Here is a 24,959-nt window from a genome sequence, read left to right as displayed (position 1 = left end):
AAGGAATTATTGAAATATACTATGAAAATATTTAATTGGCAGAATCCCGATAATAAAACTTCCATAGTGATGATTTCCTGAAACTAAGAGTTCGACGGGTCAGTGCAATGAGTAATGACAGGTAAGGCTTTACCATCCAGGGCAGAAACCAGGACCAGAGCCGGAAGAGGAACTTTTTAACCAAATTGTCATCAATATGGTTTTGTTCACATTCTGAATCTACTGCACTCTTTCATAGCTACAGACTGCAGCTATGAAAGCGTGCAGTTGATTATCAGCCAGCAATACTCATAGCAATCATATGTAGCCTCATAATTATGACCACACAGAAGTTTATCTGTCTGAACATTGCATTAAATCTCCTTTAATTGCACCCTGGGGATTAATAAGGTTTTTTGAATTGAATTGAATTGAATTACTTTGGTAGTTTCAAATCAAAATGATAAATAAGCAAAAGTTCTGTTTAATAGGTATAACATTCTCTCTCAAACAGTCCTTGTCCCTCAGTTCCTGTTTTGTAATTTACAGCGTACATTTATGTTGTACTGTGTTGCAGGGCCAAGGCGCAAACAGCCTCTTAAGAATCATGTAATAGAGAAAGACATCGATCAGAAGTAGTCCACAGAGTCTGTTTAAAGAGTCACCAATCAAACAAGAGACATCTGTCTAACCTCCATTTATGTTCCAGCCCCATAATCCATTGTTGATCTTTAATTAAAAGGAGTGAGTGGAGATTCAACACAAGATAATTGTTTAAAAAAGTATGTAAATTGAGCCTCATGCATAGACATATAATCGCTAAACCAGTTGCCCAAGTTGTCATTCAGTTAATACCCGGTGCGTGTGTGTGTGTGTGTGTGTGTGTGAAGAAGAGTCTAGTGCTGTCCCTTTAAGTGGTCTCTGCAGGCTGTGATTGGACTGATGACCGTGTGCATGGGTCTGTACTCCTGTGCTATTGCTCCAAAGCAGCAGGTAGTGCCAGCTCAGACCTTTCAGAGGAGACATAGAAGAGAGGTGGCATTTGTCCACACACTGATTTATACATATTGATCATCAACAGAGTTATTCACACAAACCTTGTTAGGATGAGTTCAGCATCTGAACCTGTGGTTGGAAGCAGTAGAACCTTGCTTGCTGCCAAAAAACATAGGACTGTACGGAAGAACTCAAAGAGAATTTATTCTGCTTACCGAGACCACCAGCAGGGGTGAGTTGCTCTTATAATTTAATCTGTTCCTTTTCATTGTTACGTATGTGACTTTGTTCTATATTTAGATGACTCTGTTCTAGATCTTTTTTTTTTTGCCTTAATAGACTGTAGCCTGTCTCTTCAAATTAATATAATCAGACAGAATAATAATAAAAATTCCAGTTTTTCTCTTTATAGGGCTGCCAACATGCCCATTCACAAACATTCTGTATTCTTGCACCTTCTAATTATTGTATTCAAATTTATCTAAGTCTTAAGTCTGTCACAAGTGATAAATATTTATATCAACAGTGTTTATACGTAAGCCAACGATGTTGCTATTACGTTGATTTTTTTTAAATGAATTTACTTGGCAGTGATTTTTATTGTGCCCATATCCTGCAGCTCATCGGATGAAGAAGGTGGAGATGATAAGGAAGTGGACAGCAATGACCCTGAAGAAATGTTCCAGAACATTCAGTACCAAAAAGAGATCATTGCCAACATTCGCTCCAGACCCTGGCCAATGAGACGCAAGCTCAAAGTTTTAAAGTATCCTTTGTTTAGCTGCTGGTTTTATGTTTGCATCATTTATTCTTTCTTCTAGTCTTTTTCTTTCTGCAGCAAAAAGTGTCACACATGTTGCACAAGAAGGTCCTCTCTGACTTTTATTGTTTGTGTTAAAACTAAAAAAGAAAATATCCATCTGAGAACATAAACTTGAATAGCCAAATCGTGTTCCTAATCTAAAAAAAAACTCATTTAGTATTTTAACTGCCCAACATTTTCTTCTATAACTATTTATTTTGTTAATATAGCATGTTTTATTAGCTTTATTAAAGCAGTTTTTATCTCTTAATCACTTTAGCTACAGCAGCCAATTTTACCAAAATAATATTTTGACATTTTAGTATGGTCAGTGTAATAAAATGCATTGTCAGGCACATTTAAAACAAGTAAGAAATTACTGCAGTGTATTTTAGTTTCTGTGTCCATGGGTTTTAGATAAAACCATGCACATCAGATATCCAAGGAATCAAAAAATACCTTAAATGTCTAACTAAAGCTTTTAGGCTCTGTCGAACAAGCTCTTCCAAAAAGTGCTTGAATAGATAGAGAGCGTCTTAAATAAGATGTGCTGAGTATGTGCCATGGCTAACAGGTTTTATATGGGCAGTTTGTTATTACTGCAGAGGTTTTATTACCTTCATCAGGGATGGGTTGCAAGTCTGCGCTTTTCCACTGAGGCAGAATGACTGTGATTACTTCTGCTGCAGCTGCAGCCATAGACTGTACTTCACATCTTACATTTTTATTCTAAAATTACTACAAAATCAGCCTTATATTAACAGTTTAGTCTAATTCCATGTATTTTTCTTTGACTGTAATTTAAAACTGTTTACTGAACTTTGATCAAACAATGCAAGGATGCACATAGGAAAACACCTGTCTTGACTCACATATGAGTTTAAGTGGCATTCCATTCCTAATCCATATTGTTCAATATGACGTTGGTCCACACTTTGCAGCTAGAACAGATTAAGCTCTTCTGGGAAGGCTGTCCACAAGGTTTAGGAATGTGTTTTTGGGTGGACCAGAAGGCTTGGCTCTCAGTCTCCACTCTAATTCGTCCCAAAGGTGTTCTATCAGGTTGAGGTCAGGACTGTGTGCAGGCCAGTCAAGTTCATCCACACCAGACTCGGCTGTCCATGTTTTTATGGACCTTTCTTTGTGCTCTGGTGCACAGTCATGTTGGAAGAGAAAAGGGATGTGTGAGAGAGTGTCCCATTTTTTACAAATGTTTGTAAAAACAGTCTGCATCCCTAGGTGCTTATTTTTATACGTCTGTGGTTGTAGAAGTGATTGAAACACCTGATTCCGATCACACTGGTGCAAATACAAGTTTTTGATCAGATGGGCAATTATTTATTTTTTTATGTGCTGTAGCAAGCAAAACATATTAAAGAATACACTTATTAACCTGATTAGAATCTGTAGTTTGTCATTCATGACAGAATACGCCATAGGTTAATTGATAAAGTGGCAAAAGGAATATGATGTTCACACCTGCCAAACTAGATGGACTTGTTTATCTTACCATGTCGTTAGTGCATTTTGCTTAGTTACTTAGTCGCTAACTGAGAGAGCAGAGTTAGGGTAATCTGGAGATCTGGAGAAAATATGTGTTTTTGTCATGGTCATCAGAGAGGAAACAATAGTTTTGAGAAATCACTCCAGTTTTGGTTGTGCAGGAAATGCCTCCAAATAAGTTGCTGAATATTTATTTTTGCTTTTCACTACAGTATGTCGTTCTTAATATTGTCTTCAAGTTGTACTTTGGGAGGTTTTTTACTTTCTCCACTGTCTTTTTTACTTGTTGAGACCATAAGTTATTTCTACAGAATCAAGTTTCAACAGGGAAAGTCCACATATTCATGCTTTGGTTTAGCACAGTTGAACTTCACAATATGTCACTATGATTGTGTTAACATCTGTGACTGTAGCAACTCAAGAAGTCATTGACAACTGTGCCTTCACTTAAAGGTTTCTTTAGATCTAGTGCAACACAGACAATCACAAGACGTGCCCACTTAAATAAACATCTTTCACTTATCTGTTTGCTTTTTTAGGCAGGCTCGAGAGATTGTCCTAAAGTATGAAGGCCAGCTGACGAGAACAAGGGGTTATCAGACCGCCGGAGCTGATGTACTTTTGATTCACACTGGTTATCTTTCTAATATGAGATCACAGTTTAAAATGAGTGAAGCATAAGATACAATTTGTAGTTCTTTTTACTACCTCTTTATGAATTTTAATGTTTTATGTTGTCTCATATGGGGGTTTATGAAACAGAAACACAAAATTGTCCAGCAATGGGGGAGATGAGAATTTAAAGTCATATTCTAATTGTGTTGCAAAAAACTTATTGGTATTATCTTGTGCCAGATATATTTTAAGAAAGGGTTCTTTGAAGCTGTAATTTGTCAGAAAGCTGATAGCACATGATTTCAGATAGTTTAAATTCTTTTTAAGGTTTCTGTGTAGCTTTCATCTCTCTGCAGCAAGGATTGTGTGACCTAAAAAGTACCCATTGTTCAATTTTAGCATCTTACCTATCAGAACTATAGTATTCAATAAAACAAGAGTCTTTCTCTGAGAAAATTGTTAAAACACACAAAAGCATAGCTGAAAATGCACAAAATAACTAACAATATAAAGTCTATAATGTTAGCAAAAGCTCAGTATTTTTCCAGCTTGGTGTTTCTGTTTTCATATTGCAGTACAATTTTCCTGAAGCCAGAAGTTCTAAACTTTTATGAAGTTTAGAACTTCATAAAGAACGATGGCCACAGCTAACTCAGCGCTGCTGAGTTAGCTGTGGCCATCGGATTTTTTATGATTTATGGAGCGTTATTCTATTACTATTAGACATCTTGAACTGCTCAGAGAAAACCATTGCGCATGTCTTGGAGCGCCGCGTGCGAGTGAAAGGTGGGGGAAGGGGGAAACAGAAACGCATAATTGGCAAGTCACGTTATTGATCGTTGCGTTTTGCATCCACTGAAAACAAAGATGTTAACAAATAAACTGGACAGTATGCTGTACGTTTAGTGATATTTTCACAGTTGTGGTCTCGACTGGTCTTGAAATAAAATGCAGAGTCCTCAGCGCCCGAGACCGAGACGAGACCAAGACCATCATAAAATGGTCTCGAGACCAAGACCGATCTCGAGTACTACAACACTGGTATTTAGTAATATTAACATTTTGTTATATTTCATTAATAATGAATGTATTTATGTCAAATACATAAAGAATATAGTTTAAATTGCATAATATTCAAGTTACCTATACAGTTTAAATAGGATGAATGTTTTTGAATTACATGCCATTTGTGGGATAGGGTTAGGGTTATGCAATAAACCAAATTAATCAAAATTCATCACATTTATGCAATTCCTTCCCATAGAGTCAGTCGTCATGATGCAAATATTTAAGCCTAACTTTTAAGATTTATGTAATTTTATTACATGACAAATTTCCATTTACCTGTTTTAGATCATTTTAATGTAAATAAACTTTACATGATTTATATTCATCAGTGTAATAAAGCCTATTTATTTTAGTTGCATAATCCTTAGCTTTATATATTTAGTGTTATATTATTGTTATTTTAAATTAATGAGTATTTATTTTAAATACATAAAATATATTGTTTGAATTGCATAATTATCATGTTACCTATACAGATTAAATAGCATATATTCCTCTGATTTACATGTCATTTATACCAGGGGTCCCCAAACTTTTTCCTGCGAGGGCCACATAGCTGTTCCTTTTTCTGGTCGGGGGCGGTCTTAGTTTTTGGAGAAAGAAACCTTAGAAAACGAGGGGGGGGGGGACGACGACGACGACGAGGAGGAGACATTCGCGCTTTTAGATAGATTTTTACCCAGAATGCAAATGGAAAAAACCGTGAGTGAAACGGTGACTGGGACTGACTGGTATATATTCCATTGAGGGAAAGTTAGTTTCACTTCTGCTCAAGAGTCCCCCCTGGTGGTTGAAGAAAAATCCACATATAAACCGGAAAATACAATATATGACAAAAAAACACTGAATGCTCTCTGGTATGAGGAGGCGGGCCAGATCCGACATTATTCAGGGGGCCGGACCAAATGACGTGGCGGGCCGGATCCGGCCCGCGGGCCGTAGTTTGGGGACCCCTGATTTATACAATAAACCAAATTAATCAAAATTCATCAGTCAATTGTGATGGTAACTAATTGGAAAAAGTTATATTTAACTTTTCCAATCATTTTTGACCGCTCAAAGCACTTTACAGTTGAGTAATATTCACCCATTTGCATTCACATTTGTACACCGACACATATGGAGAATTCAGGCAAATGAAATAAATAAATAGGGAAATAAAAAATGAGTAATTGGCATCTTTATTCCTATTTATATTTATTCATTTATACATTTATTTTTTTCACTTCCTAATTTTCCTTATTAATTTATCCTTTTCCCATTTTCAATTTTCTATTTTCATTTATCCTTTTCCAATTTTCCATTTAATTTACCGTTTTTCAATTTTCCTCTTTTCATTTACCCTTTTCCCAGTCCAGATAGATATACATACATTATATCTATCCCAGTCTCTGGGAAAAGGGTAAATGATAATATGATAATATGATAATGAGGAGGTGTGGCATCATCAGGCTACAACTTCTCCCAATTGGTTGGTTAGCATTGCACCATACTTTGCTTCAGGGCTGTGCAGAGACCACTAAAGGGGCAGGTGCTCAAAAAAAAGGGCACATCTAACCGCATTCTAGGACAGAATATTAACAAAGCCACAGCTTTCAGAGTTTAGTAAACAATGATAAATTACAAAATTCTGAGATATACAATCAAAGCTAAGGAAAATCTCTACATAGAGCATACAACTATCCATATGTAAGATATTGTATTAGTAATTTCTTTCTGCAGATCTATTTTGTTATAGGAAAGTATTGCAATATTCAAACCCACAATTTAGCAAGATATGTAAATCAGAGCTGGACCACTAGACATATTTTGTCTTTACAGAATTACACTATTAAAAATATAAACAAGGGCACAATGCGACCTTTTAGTGACTGTAATCTATAAAAAAAGAGCTGCCTGTTTGCTACACTTGCAGTGGAGATGAAGACGGTCCATTCAGGAAAGCAGAGCTGCATCAAACTTTAACGTGAAAATGGAGAAAAACGGAAGAAAAAAAAAAACAAAATCAAAAGTTGAATTGTTAATGCATGTCACCATGAGAAAAGCCTACTGAGTTTAGCTTAAAAAACCTTTTTTAAATTAAAATCACATTTTTGTCTCATGAAGTGATTTTTTTTTTTTTTTACAAAACAAACATATTTGCGCTTGTCAGAAATCTTTTCTTGCTATTCTAAGTTTTTGTTTGTGACTCAAAGTTTTGCTTGTGATTCTCGCATGACGTTGGGGGCGTGGCCTAAAATGGCAACAAAAGATTTATGATGTGTGCAAATAAAAGTTTATGTTTGGCAAATAACTTAAGTTCACGAGACAAAAATGAGTTATTTAATTACAAATAATTTTTTTAAACAAAACATTTTGTTTTTTAAAAAAGGAATCATTACAATTCTAAAAGTTTTGATTACAATTTTATTGTATTTAACTTCATACCCTGTGAACCAGACCTTAAACTTACTTAAAGTCTGGATTGAGTTTTTTCCCCTTCATTAATGACACACTTTTATTACATACATTATATCTATCATGGTAATTCAGGGCGAGTTATATTTAATTCTAAATGAATATCCTTGTTGAACTTTTATTTAAGTGCTATTCTCCTTCAAGATACATTTACCTAATGCTAGAATAAATGCAATGTACTTTATGCAGCAAAGGAAATTATAAGACATATATCCATTATGGAGATGATAGGTTTTGGACGGGCGATGTGCCCCTATTGCATAAGCGATACTGAAGAATGACTGCCATCATTAACGATACAGGGAAGAAGCTTTTTAGTTGTCTTGCTTTGCTAGCAGCTAGCTAATAGCACAACAACAGCCTAATGTCTGTATGATAAAAATACTGAATCGATAGATAAGAACAGTTTTTTCTCACCTGGCTGTCTCCTCCCGCTCAGTAGTTCTTCAGAGAAAGGCAGACGCAGAGGCCTGTCATATTTCATTACCTCTCTGCTTAAACCGCTGAAGCAGAAACGATACAACGTTCAATGTTTTCCGTCATCTGAGAAGTAGCAAGTCTACTCCACTTTATTCCCCCAAAACTTTTTTTTTTTAATTTACCAAAAACTGTTCGGTAATCTGGAAGGTTCGCTACATTGAGCTCCAGTTAGCCGCCTTATCTCACTGTGCGAGAGGCAACTGCGTCATGCGTGACGGGCAAAAGGTCAAAGGTAACAAGGAGACCGGAGGGCTTATTATCTTGTACAAAAAACCCCAACAAAAAAACCCAAATAATTTTAGTACATGTTATTATGTGTCAGAAGAGGGCTTAGGAAATAATATAAAAAAAAAAAAGACCAAAAGGGCACTTGGGGGCAAGGAGCCAAAGGGGCAGGTGCTCAAGCACCCCCAGCCTCCCCCTCTGCATGTGCCTGCTTTGCTTCAAGAAAGATGGCAACCTACCACCGGCTCATCAGTGAGCCGGAGCTTGGCAACTTCTTTAGAAAATAGTGTTATAACTCCTGACTTTATTATTTTTTGTGTGGATGCTCAGATAGAACATGTTTCAGTTAGCAGCTCTCATGGACTTTGAGGTTCACTGTCTGGGTGTTCATAGTTTGGACAAAGCAGCCGCTAACGTTGGCTTACAATTGAAGCTTTGGGAATCCTCCGGTTGGCCAGACGTTGGAACTCTAGAGGCAATTCTATGGAGCATCGAAGAATGAGTTGTTTTGCTGAGCTGAGAATGAGAATGGCAAGCCTTGGAGATCTGCATTGGAGGCCATCTTTCCATTTCCTTACATCCACCACTGCTGTCCGTCCAGAGAGGCCATTAAGGTGAGCAGTGTGTGGTTATATCTGTCTGGTTTATATTGTATTTTGTGGTTGCCTAACACACTCATGAAGACATGGAAAATAGTTGTACCAAACATTAAACTGAAGAAGAAATTTGAAGAAAACTGTGACGGTACATTTTTTTAATGGCTGTTCATATCTCTAGTACAAAGCAAGGTGTTATTTAGGTTTATACTGTTATAGATTCTGTTTTCCTCTCTCTTATCTACTTACATGCACACACTGCAGCTTACATAGCCATGTTTCATGTGACTGTTGCCAGTCATAAATAACCGACCAGACTGAAATTGATGACAGTACCTTTTAGGGTGTGTGCAGAATGCACAGTGGATAAAAGCTAAACTCGCGCTACAATGTTTGCCTCACTTGGGGTCACCCCTAAGGTGTGCCAAGTGTGGCTCAATGCTGGAATGTAACTGTATCTGTTCCATTTGTTTGACTTGCAAGGCTTGTAATATTTGATCATTTTTTGGCATTAAAGCCTGTCTTTATACTTAACCAAATCTCATTATTTCTCAAGGTAATAGCACTGAAGGGATTTGGTCGGTTCCTGAAACTCGTTAATGAACCTGGGTGGTATGCAGTTTCATTAATCAAAAATGAATAAACTACAAAAATACCTTTAAACTTATACAGTTTTTCCAGTTACTTGCTATGTCTATCACTGATAAACATGTTTGTATGTATATAAAGTAAATATTACTATATATAATTTAAGTAGTTCTTTGTGGATGTATAGCTTGCCCACGTTAGTATGCCTGTGTTTTTGGTCTACGCTTCAACATTTGGTTACTGTTCTCCAGAGGTGGGTAGAGGACCCAAAGATTGTACTCAAGTAAGAAAAGTAGTACTTCAACATGTTTTTAATCAAGTAAAAGTAAAAAGAAGCTGACTAAGAAATTTGTAAAAATGTATTTGGTAAAAAGTAACTGATCAAGTTATCAACTATTTAATATCTAAAAATTACACAATTAGATGGACCAAAATATAAAGTTCAGTGTAAATTCTGGTATTTTAAAGACAAAATTACAATTTTGTTCAAATAAAGTGTTACCAATAAGGGTACTGATACTTCATAATAAAATTACTTGAGTAAAAGTAAAAAGTTCAGCATAGTAAAAGTACTCCTAAAAGTACATTTGTTGTTCAAAAAGTTACTCTAGTATATGTAATTGAGCAAATGTAGTTTGCTCAATTACATATACATTTATCAGGATTTATTGTCCTGATAAACAATAAATCAATTAATCGCACGATAAATTAAAGTTATCGACCTCATTTAAATTTATTGGCTTATCGCCTCCATTGACCCCTCCCTTCCTCATTTCTGTAGAGTAATTCCCAGCTCACACTACACGATCTTAGAACTGTCCGCTGATTGTCGGCCCATTTTCAAAACCTGAGACCACACACTACCCAACAGAAATCCTACTTATATTGGGTTCGATCGTGCCGTTTGGTGTCCAACAATGGACACAAAATAATGGCTACAAGTCCAGTTAACTTATTTTAAAACCAGGCATTAATCAATGTTTTACTACAATCTACCTGCAATGCACGTGGCTAGTGTCAGCGTGAAGTCCTGACCAAATGAATATCATTATAACCTACTTATGTCACGTAACGATTAACAGCTTAAAAGTTACCGTATACTGTGGTAGGAATTTCGCTCTAACTCCTCTCCTGGTAATTTCTTTGGATATCCTTTGCACGAAATGTTGAATAAACATTAATGTTGTTTCCACATATCATCTCCGATGTCCGCTGCACTGTGGCTTGCGCCAAAGAAGTTCTCTATTATGTTTGGGATTCCCCTCCGTGCTGATTGCCTACCGGTCACATTCAACAGGCTGCGTTCTCGCTCCCTGTCGGGGAAACCCCTTGCTTTAGATCGGAGCGGCCACGAGGTTCTACGACTGGACCCGATCATTCGTAACACACGACACACTACAGGATGATCGGCTACGAAATCGTAAGCGACAATGTTAGAACGTTTAACATTCTAAGATTGCCGTAAGGGGAAAATCGGGTCAAAAAAACAAACAAACAAAAAAAAAAAATCGTGTAGTATGAACTGGGCTTAAGAGAGGAGTGAATTATTGCATTAGGTGGTCGGATATGCCCATCTTCTCTATCTAAATCTAATTATGACTGAAGGGCAATATAGTGTACAACAGATTTCATAATCTGTACTCTTTTGGTTGAATGTAGTTATTATTTCCACTTTGGTTTTATGTTGTTAAGTTTTTATCCAAGTGCATTTTTTGTTAACATAGACTGAGAGTTCATTTGAGTTTTGTTTAACAGTTCCAGTGTTTAGTGATTTTTTTTTTAAATAACGTGTACTTTTGGCACGATATTGCTTGGATTATTCTGTCATTTCCATTAAATCAATGTAAAAAGCTCCTCAAACAATATTATCGTTTATTGCAATAATTTTTGAGACAATTAATCGCTCAGCAAAATTTGCTATTGTGACAGGTCTAGTAGTCACTCCTAAACTCTGAACAGAACAGGAGAAGGGGCTGTTAAGGGAATAAATAAATTAGTCTTATTTTGATATGAGACAATGTTTCAATTAACAAACAAATCAGGAATAACACTCAGAATGCATTCTGTCATTATGTTTATTCAAGGATCAAGGAAAAGAATGACTGTTGAGAGTTTCACTGAGAGAGGGCCATGGCTGACATGGTGAACGGTGAGGAGAACCGTCTGCATTGTGAGCAGCACCAGTACTCTGATGGATCTCCTTCAGGAAGAAGCAGAGAGATGGCCAACCTCCACAAAGAATTCAGCCAAACATCAGAGGAAAAATTCATTTTGTTGTGCTCAAACATAGCAGTCTGTTTTTTTAAACCCACCACACACATATGTTGTAGGTTTCATGGTGATGTGGCCCTGCTAAAATCCTCTGCCAGCTTAACTTTTATTAAAACACAGAACATCCAGAAATGTGATGAACTTCAGATACAGAGTGAAAATAACACAAGATGAAAGTTTTTATAAATTGTCTGTTACAAACTGCCCTGCACATTTTATATGTCTGTTCTAGAACACTTGATGCAAATGATTGCATTAGCTCATCCTTTCCATCCAGAAACCTGCTAATCAGCCCTTTATTGAGGCCAGCTGTGTTACAGAAGGAAACACCTGACCAATGCAGGGCAGGCTGACCTGAGGACTGAGCAGTTTAAAATATTTACATTGCAGAATTCCAAATGAAAATTGGGAATTTTCATTTCCAATTTTCAGTGTTCAGTGAAAACTTATGGATGAACACATCCATAAGTGAACACAGTCATTATTCAAACAGTTTGAAATAACTGTTAGAGTTGCTATTGAAAAAAAACAACAAAATGGCAAGTTTGTTAATTTCTACCTTATATTACACATTTCTATCCACTCACTGTTCAGCAGTCATGTTGAAGAATCTTCAGTGTAATATGAAACCAAAAAATAAAATGGATCCAAAACCTTCAATCATTACTGTATTCTATTTTTGTAGCTTTGTTCTATGAAGATTATGTTGAGTTTAAACTATTTTAAGCCCCAAACAATCTATTTTAGTGTCTCTAGGATATTTGAAAACACGAGATTTGAATAAATTAGAACTGCACAGATTAGAAGGAACACAGCTTTATTCATCTTCATTAGATCCAGATCAGATGGTCAAAATTCAAATATATTTAGTTACTTCAAACCAGTAATATACAGATTGTTCTTGCACGCCAAAGTTATAAGAACATTGGCCAGATTTTGTTAAATGAATGTGTCACCAGTGCATTTGACCAGGTGTTCTCTGCTCCAGAAAGGTGTAGGCCTCTGGATATCCTGAAGTTGTGAACCCACTGGGAGTCTGTGAAGGATGACACGGAGACAAAAGACCTGCAACTGTGACAGTTTAACATCTGAAAATATACATGATAAAAACATTAATTAATGTGTGGTGCCAACTAGCTGTAGTTTTGACAAAAACAACAGAGGTTTCACAGTAGTAATATTTAATAAATTAGAATGAGTTACAAGGAGGCTTGCACTTTTTAAAAATAACATTTAAGCAGGTAATAAACATATTTTTCACTGCTGATGCAATATTCTAAACCTAAATGCCATGTTTTCATTAATTGTAACCAAGAAGTCATCATTGACATGAATAAAAGTTTTGAAAAGTCTGTGTAATTACTCTACAAAGAGTTTATTTGTGAGCTGAATAACTTAAATATATTAACTTTTCATTAACATTCTACTTGATTAAATATGAGTGTAGTTGGAAAATAATTAGCATTAGTTTACCTAGCAACATCTGGGCAAGCGGAGGACTCCAGAAGCTTCAATTGTAAACCAACGTCAGCAGCCACTTCATCCAAACTATGAACACCCAGACAAAACTCTGGTGAACCTCAGAGTCCATATGAGTCGCTCACATGTTCTGTCTGAGTGTCCATGCGAAAAATAATAAAGTCAGGAGTTATAGCACTATTTTCTAAAGAAGTAGCCAAGCTCCAGCTCACTGATAAGCCGGTGGTAGGTTGCTATCTTTCTTGAAGCAAAGTATGGTGCAACGCTAACCAACCAATTGGGAGAAGTTGAAGCCTGATGACGTTGCCCCTCCTCATTATCATATTATCATTTACTCTTTTCCCAGTAACTGGGAAAAAGAGTAAATGAAAAAAGAAAATTCAAAAAGGATAAATGAAAAATAATAAATAGAAATGGAAAATTGAAAAAGGATAAATGAAAATAGAAAATTGAAAATGGGAAAAGGATAAATTAATAAGGAAGAAAATATGTATAAATGAATAAATATAAATAGGAATAAAGATGCCAATTACTCATTTCCTTTTGACTTCTCTATTTATTTATTTAATTTTGGCTGAAATGGCTCTCCATAGACACGCAGATCAGTAGGCCATGCCCAGAGGCACATTGACACGTGGCAGAAGGAAGCTGGAAACAAACCCCCAACCTTCCATTCACAAGAAGACTACCCACAGAGTCACAGTCGCATATCCGTCACATGGAACTGCATGCTGGGGGAAAGTACATCCTCTTCTTCTTTTACCATATTAAGACTGGTGACAGCCAACTTAAAGGGACTTTCCTGCCACCTCCTGATGCAGGACATTGTGTCTGATTCCCCATTTCACTTCTCATAACTTCAATAAAAACCATTCACATAAAGTTTAAATAACAATCTTGTTTGTTTTAGAACTTTAATTATTTAGACTTTGTCAGTACATATTAACCAATCACATTCAGTACATTCTAGAATTGATTAGATGATGTAGATAATTAATTTAAAAGCACATATATATAAAAATATGAGATTTTGAGTAAAATTAAAAAGATAGAAACGCATAAAACTTAATTCTGGCACGAATTATTTCTAACATTACTGCCTACTGGTGCAAGACATGATTTTTGTTTTCCTATTTCTCTTCTCATAACTTGAATGAAAACCAAACTAAATTTTAAAAAAACAGATTCTTGTTTGTTTTACAACTTTAAAATGTCTTAGTATATGCTAACTAACTCCATTCCACATATATTCGAATTGATTAGATTATGTAGACAATAAATTAAAAGGCATTTATATAAAAATATGAGTTTCTACATAAAATCAACTAGATGTAAATGCATAAAACTTAACTCTGCCACTAATCATTTCTATGAGTGCAACGAGATGCTCGATCCACCTCAACTAGTTCCTCCCGACGTGAAAGAGCAGCAGCTCTACTCAGTCTCTCCCAGATGACCGAGCTTCTCACCCTCAGCAGAGTCCTGGAGGGCGCATGGGAGTTCGCCCAATCAGTCCACATGTGTTTTGTGGACTTGGAGAAGGGTTAGACTGAGTCCCTTGGAAAGCCATGGAAAAGGGTAGAGGAGTTTAAGTATCTTGGGATCTTGTTCACGAATGAGGGAAAAATGGAGCAGCAGATCAACAGACGGATTGGCACAGCATCTACAGTGAAGTGGGTCCTGTACCAGTCTGTTATGGTAGCGAAGCTCTTGATTTACCGGTCAATCTACTTTCCTACCCTCATCTATGGCCATGAGCTTTGGGTCATGACCGAAAGAACGAGGTCACGGATACAAGTGGCCGAAATGAGTTTTCTCCAAAGGATGTCTGGGCTCTCCTGTGGAGATAGATTTAGGGGTTAGGGATAAAATATGATAAACTACAATGGATGAACTGAAGAGAATTTAGGACTTTAGAACAAGATATTATCTTCTGCATTGTGCTAATGCCACTCTTCTGGCTTTGTGCTTTTTAAATTTTTCTCTGTAGCTGCTGAAAAAACTTTACCGTGTGCTTTACAACATTGTTGTTACATTCATTCCGTGGGAAGTGAGGATCAAAAAAATTGAAAGTAAGTAATGTTTTTCTGCAGAGTCAAAGTGATGCTGCTATAAGTGTGTTGCCTTTTCTTCCCTTGTTTCTGTACATTTTGTTTTAAAGGGCAGATTTATTTATAATCTAATTAGTGTTTGTTGCTATTAGGGGGGAAAATAAATGACAGTATTTGAAATGTTTTCCATAAATTTTTAATAGCATTTTTATTTTTCTTGAGGTCACTTTGGATCAGGCGTGGCCTCCTATTTTATCTTTCTTCGCTGGTTGTTTGGGATTAACATCGTCCTCACCATCATGACAGGATCTTTTGTGGTCCTACCAGAGGTCAGTGTCCATAGTCTCAGTTGAAAATGCAAATTCACATTTACATATACTGAACCAAACTTTAGCAAAGGCAAAAATAACTAGAAAGTGTGCATTTCCTGCGAAAATGCAAGTGTCAATGCTGAATGCTTTTGTTGAAAATGCCAAAACGTTTGACGTTAACTGCTGAAGACTTGTAGAAATGTCAGAAATGGGCAGAAGCACCAGAACAAATTATAATCCTGCAAAGTGCTTAAATGGTATTATCATAATAGAAAAACTGTTGAAGAGGAGTAATAGCTTTTGGACAATGCAAAAATTACACCCACATAGTATTAGAAGTAATATATTGTATACAATGTAAAAACAAACCTCATGTAAAACCTAAAATTTGAAAAGGACAGAAATTTTCCCTAATCCTTCTGATAAAAATGGTGGGTTAATGAAAGCCATATTGACATTTGTAGAGGCATTGTTTAGCATGGTGACTACAAAAACCATGTGGAAAAAGCAATGTCAAAAGCTCAAATTATTCCCAGGTGTTAAACAGCATAAAAGCTGTTAAACTGCCCAACTTCAAAATGGCCACTGCCTTGTTTCCTCCATGACACCTCTGAAACTGGATGATTGATTGCCATTAATAGGCAGGACCTGAAACATCCACTGTGAAACACAACGGACATTTTATATTGTAATTCTCAATTCTGCCAGATGATGGAGCAGTTTCCCCCATAGGATTAAAAATTAATAAAAAGCTGAATATTATAAAAAGTATGAAGGTTATGAATACCAAGAGATATAGCTGGCTTTAGGAGAGCAAGCTGAATAGTATAAAAGTTGAATGGTGAAAATAGCACAAAGTATGCAGGAGAAGAAGCGCAAAGGTTGAGACGGCCAGGTTTAAATATTCTGTGCTCCAAATTAACAGATCAGTAACACCTGTAAAGAGGGGGAGCTCAAGGGCAGACACCAAAAACACCTGCATCCCACCTCATAAGGCCCAGGGCCGTAACATCCTCTTCTAAGCAAGTTCCTTTCTATTCCTGTTTCTGTAGTCATAACTTGATTGGTCGTAGGTTATAGGACGAGAGTAAACAGCAACATTTAGTTTATCCTCCATAGTTTTTTTTTTCTCAGATCACGTCAGAAAATTCACCACTACACCACATAGCTGAGTCTCTTTGATTGGTTGATAGTCCGCATCGAGTGGCGAAAGTTGTGATTTTCCAACTCTAGCATTGGACTTGTGCCAAATGCTCAAAACACTTCAAATTATGCAGCACTGGATGTGCGAATTGCACCGTGACGCGCCCTAGACAGGCCTCCAAATAGACTTTGAATTTAAACCAGATGTGCCTGACACGTTTGGTGTGAACGCAGCATTAGAAGAAAATATATTCCACCAAGACCAGTAAGAAAACATATTTTGTTTCAATTGTTTAACTTGAGGGGGAAAAAAGCAAAAAAAAATATTGTAAAACTTTTGTTCCAAAACAAATTCTGATGACATAAAATATCCCTCTTATGAGATATGCTGAAAGCTAGTTCTGATGTTGATTACGTTGTCATGTTGTATAAGGAGTGTGCCTAAGATTATAATTTAAATTTATATGAATGAAAGGCATTTATCTTAGTACTTCCCAGCCAGATCACATAATCCTAAAGAGGTCTTTATTACATAAAAAAAAATGTCAATCAATCACTGAGTCACCCAATTTTATTTATAAAGCACCCTTCATATTAAAAGCAACTCAAAGTGCACAATAAAATCAATAAACAATCAATAAAACAAACCCACAAAAACAAACAATGGGTCTTGAGCCTGCTCTTAAAGACAGCAACATTTTCTGCGGCCCTGAGGTTCTCTGGCAGATTGTTCCACAAACGGGTTCAATAATACTGGAATGAAGCCTCACCATTCTGACTCTTGAAACTGTTAATAGTCCAGTGCCAGAGGACCTCGGAGTCCACAGAGGTTCATAAGGTAATAGCAGCTCTGCAAGGTAAGATGGTACAAAATCATTAAGACTTAAAAACCAGTAGAATCTTCTTATCATGCCTGCTGGGTGGTGGTGGTCGCTGCTGTGATTTTTTTACAGGTGTTGTGTTGTGCTGTTTTCTTGTGTTGTTTGTTAGTCGTGGAGCAGCGTTTTGTAGGCTGTGCAGGCTGTGCAGAGTGTTTTTAGAGAAACTAGGAAGCAGGGCATTACAATAATCTACACAGCTGGAAATAAAAGCATCAGTCTCAGTATCAGAGAAAGAGAATAGGGCGAACTCTAGCTATATATTAGATTTAAAAAAATCCTGTTTTCACTATTTGTTTAATGTGTGGAATAACAGTGAGCTCACAGTCAAGAAGAACACCCAGGCTTCTGGCTTGTTTTGAAGGTTTAAAAGACGCAGTTTGTATTTTTTCAATTAGAATGTCTTTCTGATCCTCTGGTCCAATGATTAAAACTTCTGTTTTGTCCTGGTTGAGCTGGAGAAAGTTCTGTACCATCCAGGCCTTTATGTCTGAAATGTAATTAAAAAGTGCAGTGATTGGCTGGGGGTCGTCATGAGACAACGAGACATAGAGCTGAGAGTCATCAGATTCCTGATGACTCCACCAAGCGGCAAGAAATACAAATTAAAATGTAGGGGACCTAAAATAGAGCCTTGGGAGACGCCACAGTTAACATCATGGACCTGAGAGGAACACACTGACCATAAAAGTTCTATCTGTGAGATAGGAGCTGAACCAGTGAAGAACAGTACCAGAAAGGCCAACCAGATGTTGTAGTGTATTTAAAAGAATTTGGTGATCCACTATATCATTATAACTAATGAAAAAAAAACTACCAAATTTTCACCAAGCATTATGTAACATATTAATTCCATCCAAATTCTGTGTAGCTTTTACTGTGATTCTAAGGACAACGTATATGTTAGGAGTAATTGATTTAGAGTTCTGCCCTAAGCAGAGAAATAAATTAGCTCCGTTTAGCCTCTCAGTAACTTATATAACCAACATAAGTCCAAAATGATCACAGTTGATTTATGAGATGTTTGGTTTGGACTCACAGTGGAGGAGTAATCATAATGAGTAACTGTGAGGCTGAAAATTGGACTCCAGTTTCTTCTCACAACCTTACCTACAAGTCTGCAAATGCTTTTTTGTCTGTGAATAGGTGATATGATTTTTAATGTCAAAATACTTTGAGTTTTAATTAAAACAAAAACTATTTAAAAGTAGACTTTTCTGTTCCACTTTATTGTAAGGTATTACAATTTATTACCAATGTTCAAAATGTAGAGATAATTCAATTTATTTTCTTTTGTTTTTTTCCCTCTGTAAACAATAATTTGTCTTTTTATAGAGCATTATTCATAGCTGAAAACTTATCCCTGGGGAATATGTTCAAACTGCAGAGAACCAAAGAGGAGGAAACATGATGCTGGATTTATTGTTGTTAGTGACATGCAGACACAAGCAATTTCCAGTGACATTACTTACACTGTCATCCTTGCAGTGTAATCTTATAGTTCTGTTTATCTATTTGTATCACCCAGGTTTTAATAACCTTGTTATTCTCCACATTCAAAAATTGTTGCATTTTCTATTTTTAGTGATTAAAATCATTGACCATCGAACACTAAGGAGGTTCTGTCAGTTTCCTATTTTTGTTTTTTTTTAATGCTGTAGCTTATGTGACCAGATATGAAATGCTATATGCGTGTGGCTCAGCTAAACTTGACAATATGATGGGGCTTTTTGTAACAAATATGTCCTTTCTAGTGTATCTGTATGGTGTAAATGTTGAAGGTTTGCTGTGTTTCTTTGAGACGCCACCTGTCAGATTTTCCCTGATGCAAGTGTGATAAAATTGATCTTTTCTGCATTTATCTTATCCTGTTCCAGCTGTTGGCTGGAGCTCCATTTGGAACAACAAGAAGTAAAACTATCCCCAAAGAGCATCTTCCATCAGCCCAAGACTTGGACACCATCTGGTCTCTTGGGGCAAGCCTCTCATTCCTCTTACTGTTGGTCAATAACACTATATATAGACACAATAGATCTTCACTTAAACATGAATTTAGTGCCTCCTTTTTTTTCCAAGGTCAGTTTAATCAATTTCTTCTACCATAAGTCACTAAGTTATGGTATGATCATTCTTTCTACATCATTCTTTTCCTTGTAGAGTTATATTTAATTTAACATGCAACATACTGTATATTAGCTGTAGTTCTCATCCCTTTTATTAGAATCATCCTCAATATATAAATTTTTATATATAACTGTATTTTGTGTATGATTCACCACAGGGTTACCTGCAGTACTCTGTTTTATTCTATGGTTATTATGGCAGCGTGAGGAAGATTGGCAGTGCTGGATACCGGCTCCCACTTGCATACTTCCTTGTTGGGATGGCTGTTTTTGCCTACAGTTTCATCATCCTGTTACGCAAGTAATGTTTGTGCTATTTACTACCTATCTAAAGGTTCTTATCATGTATTTTCAGCTCCAGTCTGTCTACTCTTAAAAAAAAATACATTTAATGTTTCCACCAGAATGGCAAAGAACTCTCGTCTGAGTCTGGCCAGTGCTTCTGATGAAAACTTCACATTCTGTTGGAGAGTTTTCTGTGCCTGGGATTACCTGATTGGTAACCCGGAAGCTGCAGAGTGCAAAGGAGCTGCAATCGTCAACAACATCAGGGTCAGTTAAACACTTACACAAAACTCTTGCAAACAATCTAACCTGGATTAAACTCAATTAATCTGAGAATTGAAATCGAAACAAATCTTGAATTTAACAAGTGGGTTGATTCATGTTGTTTTGAACAGGAAGCAATTGTTGAAGAGCAAGAAAAGAAGAAGGATACGAGCCTGTAAGTGTTTTCTGTGTATGCCTGTGTATAACCTTTTGTTTTTTGGCACTAACAAAGACTCCTCTAGTTAAATAAGAGAAAAAAGCATGAGCATGTTCCAATTTTAACAGTGTTTCTGAATCAGATTCATAGTGCCTATTATATCTGAGTGGATTCTTGGTCATGTTGGCTTTCAAGAACAGATAAAAATGTCCTTGATTGATTCTCAGTCCCCCTCAGATTATGAAAGTGAGAATAAAAATCTTTAGGTGTATTTAAACTGGTTGCCCTGAACTTTTCATGTTTATTTTAATCACTCTGTTGCAGTTCCTTTAATGGCTTAAACAAAGCTTAAATTGGGTTCATTAGGTCCAGTTAAAAATGGCCACTCCATTGCTGTCCATCACTGTTGCTGCAGCCTTTGTTACAAAGAGACAAGAAAAATCATTAGACCAGAGCGATTTTAGATCTCCCCTGTTGTATTCAGCAGTCCCAACTGGTGGGCCAGTAAATATTTTATTCACATTTTTATGTTTATTTATTTTAATTTAATTCATTTACAGAGAAGTACATTTATGTATGTCTTGATTTAAGAAGATGACTTGGCCATGATTTTTCCAGGATTGGCATTCAAACAGGGGTTTAGACAACTTTTGCTTGAATATGAGAAACTTAAATGGAAGGGCCTGCAGAGAGGCAACAAGGGGCGTAGAAGTCACCCTGCCCCTGTTACTCCTCTGAGCTTTTATTTTCTCTGGTTCTGTTTTGTCTGCTGTCATTTTCATTGGATTTATGGTTTTCATTCTGCTCTGGCTCCTTGTGTCTTTTTTAATTTTTTTGTACTCATCATCTTTCATTAAATATTTTCAAAATCTACACCTCCGCTGTTCTGCAGTTGAGTCTACAATCAACCTACAACACATCATGACAAAAATATTCTAAACTATTGTTTTATCATGAATATTATACTATTATTTGTTTTATTTTCAAATAAAAATAGGCAAAAAATATTTTGTTCTAAAATTATTTTTCCATTGCATTGTACTTTTTTATCTTTAGAGAGATGTCTATCTCATTTCCTGCCATAAAAACTATAAAAGCAGTACATTCTAAATCTGCCAGGGGATTTTAGGCTTAGCTTAATTTAATTTTACTGTGTAATCGCAACATAGACCAGAAAACATCTAGCACTGAGGGTTCACTGATAAAATGTACTGAATGTAAAGCTTTTTTTTTCTTTATACATTTTTGAGTTCCACTAAATTCATTTGATCAATTGTTTTTTTCTTCAGGGCAGTTCTCATCAGTCTGCGTATTTTAGCCAATATCCTGGTTTTGCTGTCACTAGCTGGGAGCATCTACATCATCTATTTTGTGGTAGACCGATCCCAGAAACTGGAGCAGGAAAAGCCAGAGCTGACGTTGTGGGAGAAGAATGAGGTACTGAAGCAAGATATATATCATAATTATTGGTTTCATTTGATTACTCAACATCCAGTATAGGTAGGGACCAAATGGAAACTGGAAACAAAACTGAACAAAGGGAAAAAAGCACCCAGAGAGAGGATTGTTTCTTTTTTTCAGAGTTTTAGTCAACCTACTTGCTGACCTAACTGGGTGATTTTAGCAAACTATAGTTGTCCAGTCAGTAACACTTCTTAAAATTTCCAGGTTTCTCACTTTCTGTTGAGCTGTTGTTTTTTATTGTTTTGCTGGGTCTGGTGTAGTTTATTTTGTGAAAGGGACATATATCTTTTTTTCTTTTTATTTTAAATTGCTGTCTTATTTGTGTCCCTTCAGGTGAGTGTGGTGGTCTCACTCATCACTATGATTGCCCCTTCTGCTTTTGAGCTGGTTGCCCAGTTGGAGATGTATCACCCAAGAACCTCTCTGAGATTCCAGCTGGCCAGGTAATAATTTAATTGACCATTATCTGCATAATGTATCCTTAGTTGTGAATTCTGATAAAGTCTTTTTTTTATAATGCAATTTTCCTAGTAACATAACATTAACCAACATCAATATTTTTCACCATGGACATGTAGATTGGAATAAAGTCTGCTTCTTTTAATTTCTTTAGTTTCATTTTTATTTTTACCAAAGTCAAGCTGTTTTTTTTTTTAAATTAATCCAGCTTACGCAGTGTGTGTATCTCCCATTCACACTGTTTTGAGATCAATATTTTCTAATCCTGGTATTGCCAATTAGTTTATACCCATTATTCCACCTTAGTTTCACCCAGCTGTTCTGTATTCATTTACTGTACTCAACTGATTTCCATGTCACATTCACATCACAACATTATTTAAGCTCCTTGGTTTCATACATTCACTGGATTCTTGTGTCAAACTTTTGTTGTTGCTCAGGTTCCTCCTTATTTCCATGTGTTCTGTAAGTTTAGTTTTCATCATTGACAATATCAGCCCCAGAGTATGGAAGGGCGGTACAAAAGAGCTTAGTGAAATTCTGCAGCACCTATTGAACTTTAACATGCCCCAGAGGTCATTTTCAGTACTGTGGTAGACAGCCTGTGTTGTTCCACTGCCTAAGAAAGCTTATCAGTCAGTATACAGAAACTCTGGCATGCCACATCTCAGCTAGCATTGATCGTTAAGACACCAACCCCTGAACATTGCCAAGAATGTTCAGCAGACATCAAATGAAACACCATTAAACATTCAGTGCACATTGTCTGCAGATGTTCAACCAATGTTCACTGAATGATTGCAGACAACATTTGACATTTAAAGGTGTGTAAGTTTGACGTCCAGCAGGCATCGTCTGCAAACGTTCATTAAATGTTTACAGATAACATAGCCAACTCAAACATTAATATGACCTGTAATAATGACATTAAAGACAACCAAGGGAAAAGAAATTATACAAAATCACTTTATTACCTAACCCTAACCCATAGTCTAGTATGTTTCACATACTAGACATTATCAGTGAAACATTCATTGGCAAGAGCATGCAATGGGATTAATAAGACATGCAAAATAAAAATAAAATAAACATCCAGTGCTTGGAAAATATGATTATGATTAAAGGTGTAGAGTTCCCAAAACCAACTAAGAGGAGCACAACAATAAATTTTGAAGTAATATTACTGAAGTAATAAAAATCCACCCAAGGAATTACTCTGACCATGCAACACAAATTACTCCCTACTCGTCATATATGGACGCTCGGTCAGGTTCCCTCTGAGTCGCATGTTCAGGAAACGGGTATCCTCTTCTCGTCAGGAATCGACATTCAGGCAGGGTGAATTGAATGTTGAAAAATAAGCAGCAATGAAGATAAAATTACAGCACATATTCAGAGATCTGAAGTAAAATAAACAACATTGTTAAGCATACAAATACATCAACTGTGAATGAGTTGAAGCACTTTTTATGCTTTTCAAAAAAAATTTAAAGACACATTTTCATTCCTAGGTCATCATTTTCCAATGCTTAAGGAGCTCTGTAACATTCAATGAAAACACCCTGCATCTCAATTACTGATAAGAAGGGGGTACCTGTTGCCTCAACATGTGACTCAGGGAACCTGAGCAAGCATCCATATATGATGAGTAGAGAGAGAGAATGTGTTGGACCATGAAGTACACACGATATATCAGATTTTATAGATTGTGTGCTATGTATTTACAGAGTCCTTGTTCTATATCTGGGAAACCTCTACAGCCTCATTATTGCCCTCTTGGATAAAGTCAACAGTATGAGCTCTGCTGTAAGTATTGGGATTCTATGTACCTTAATATTGGGGAATTTTTCTACCATATATCGAGAACATACATTTTCGATTTGAAAGCAGAATTTCATGTTTGTTCTCAAAACCTGTAACGTTTTCACTCAAAACTTATGCTCTCTTTCAAATATTCTGTGCTCTCTCAAATCTTTGTATTCATGCTCAGATTTTCTCCTTGCAAACCCCATTAAAAACATGGTATCTTATACATATTTATCATATATATCTTACCTGACATATGAATGCTTGTCTTTCTAAGTAACTGACCTATAAATGATCTGGAAATATAATTTAAAAGATACAATCCTTACCTGTTAGAAAGTGGGCGGTGCAAATTCTGGCATTGTTGGTTTCTGCACCTCCTGTTTTTAGCCGTAGATTGTTGATCCACTTCTCTCGTCTTTTTTGGTAAGATTTTTCAAATTAACTCTCTTGTGACCAACTACCTTCGGTACACAAAAATAACGTTTATGTTAACTTAGTTCTAGAACTATTTAATTTAGGCAAATATGTTTCTCTTTTCAATATCCCTCAAGAGATGGGGTTGGAGCATGTTAATCACATATCTAAAAGAGGCTTCAAGTAATTGGGCATCTTTATTACCCCAATTTGAATGACTTATTCTCATCAAACTCTTCCCACTTAGTTCCTAACATCAAGAATGATTTGTCAAAATGGTCCCTTTTACCTATATCACTTCACGGTAGGGTTAATACAATTAAAATGAATATTCTCCCTCACTTAAGCTACCTGTTCCAAAATCTTCCATGTTATTTGTCTTCTACATTCTTTAAATCCCTTAATTCTCATATCTCCCATTTTGTTTGGAACAACAAACGTCAACGGTTCTTCACTTTCACTAAACCCAAATAGTTGTGAGGTTTATTTCTATCCAACGTGCAGCTCTATTACTGGTCTGTAGAACTTAAAATTATGTCGGT

The 24,959-nt window shown here is 36.2% G+C and overlaps 1 protein-coding gene and 1 long non-coding RNA gene across 2 annotated transcripts; both read left to right on the top strand.

Moving 5' to 3' along the window:
• The first annotated feature begins 894 nt into the window (after nt 1–894).
• tmc3 (transmembrane channel like 3) lies at nt 895–24,093 on the top strand. The gene is made up of 12 exons (XM_016666205.1): nt 895–1,207; nt 1,595–1,741; nt 3,820–3,895; nt 15,050–15,131; nt 15,333–15,439; nt 19,320–19,418; nt 19,724–19,866; nt 19,970–20,117; nt 20,246–20,289; nt 21,561–21,708; nt 22,069–22,178; nt 23,922–24,093. Exons 1-12 carry the CDS (start codon nt 1,086–1,088, stop codon nt 24,076–24,078), a joined length of 1,383 nt encoding a protein of 460 aa, XP_016521691.1. The 5' UTR covers nt 895–1,085; the 3' UTR covers nt 24,079–24,093.
• LOC107834593 (uncharacterized) lies at nt 8,252–11,716 on the top strand. The gene is made up of 3 exons (XR_001660397.1): nt 8,252–8,739; nt 10,607–10,729; nt 11,394–11,716. It is a non-coding gene; the product is annotated as an uncharacterized LOC107834593 (long non-coding RNA).
• Nucleotides 24,094–24,959: the final 866 nt, after the last annotated feature.

The sequence above is a fragment of the Poecilia formosa genome, unplaced genomic scaffold (genome assembly GCF_000485575.1).
Source record: "Poecilia formosa unplaced genomic scaffold, Poecilia_formosa-5.1.2 Scaffold681, whole genome shotgun sequence".
Lineage (NCBI taxonomy): Eukaryota > Metazoa > Chordata > Actinopteri > Cyprinodontiformes > Poeciliidae > Poecilia > Poecilia formosa.
Note: the sequence above shows the minus strand (reverse complement) of the source record. Positions and strands in the feature narration are given on the sequence as shown.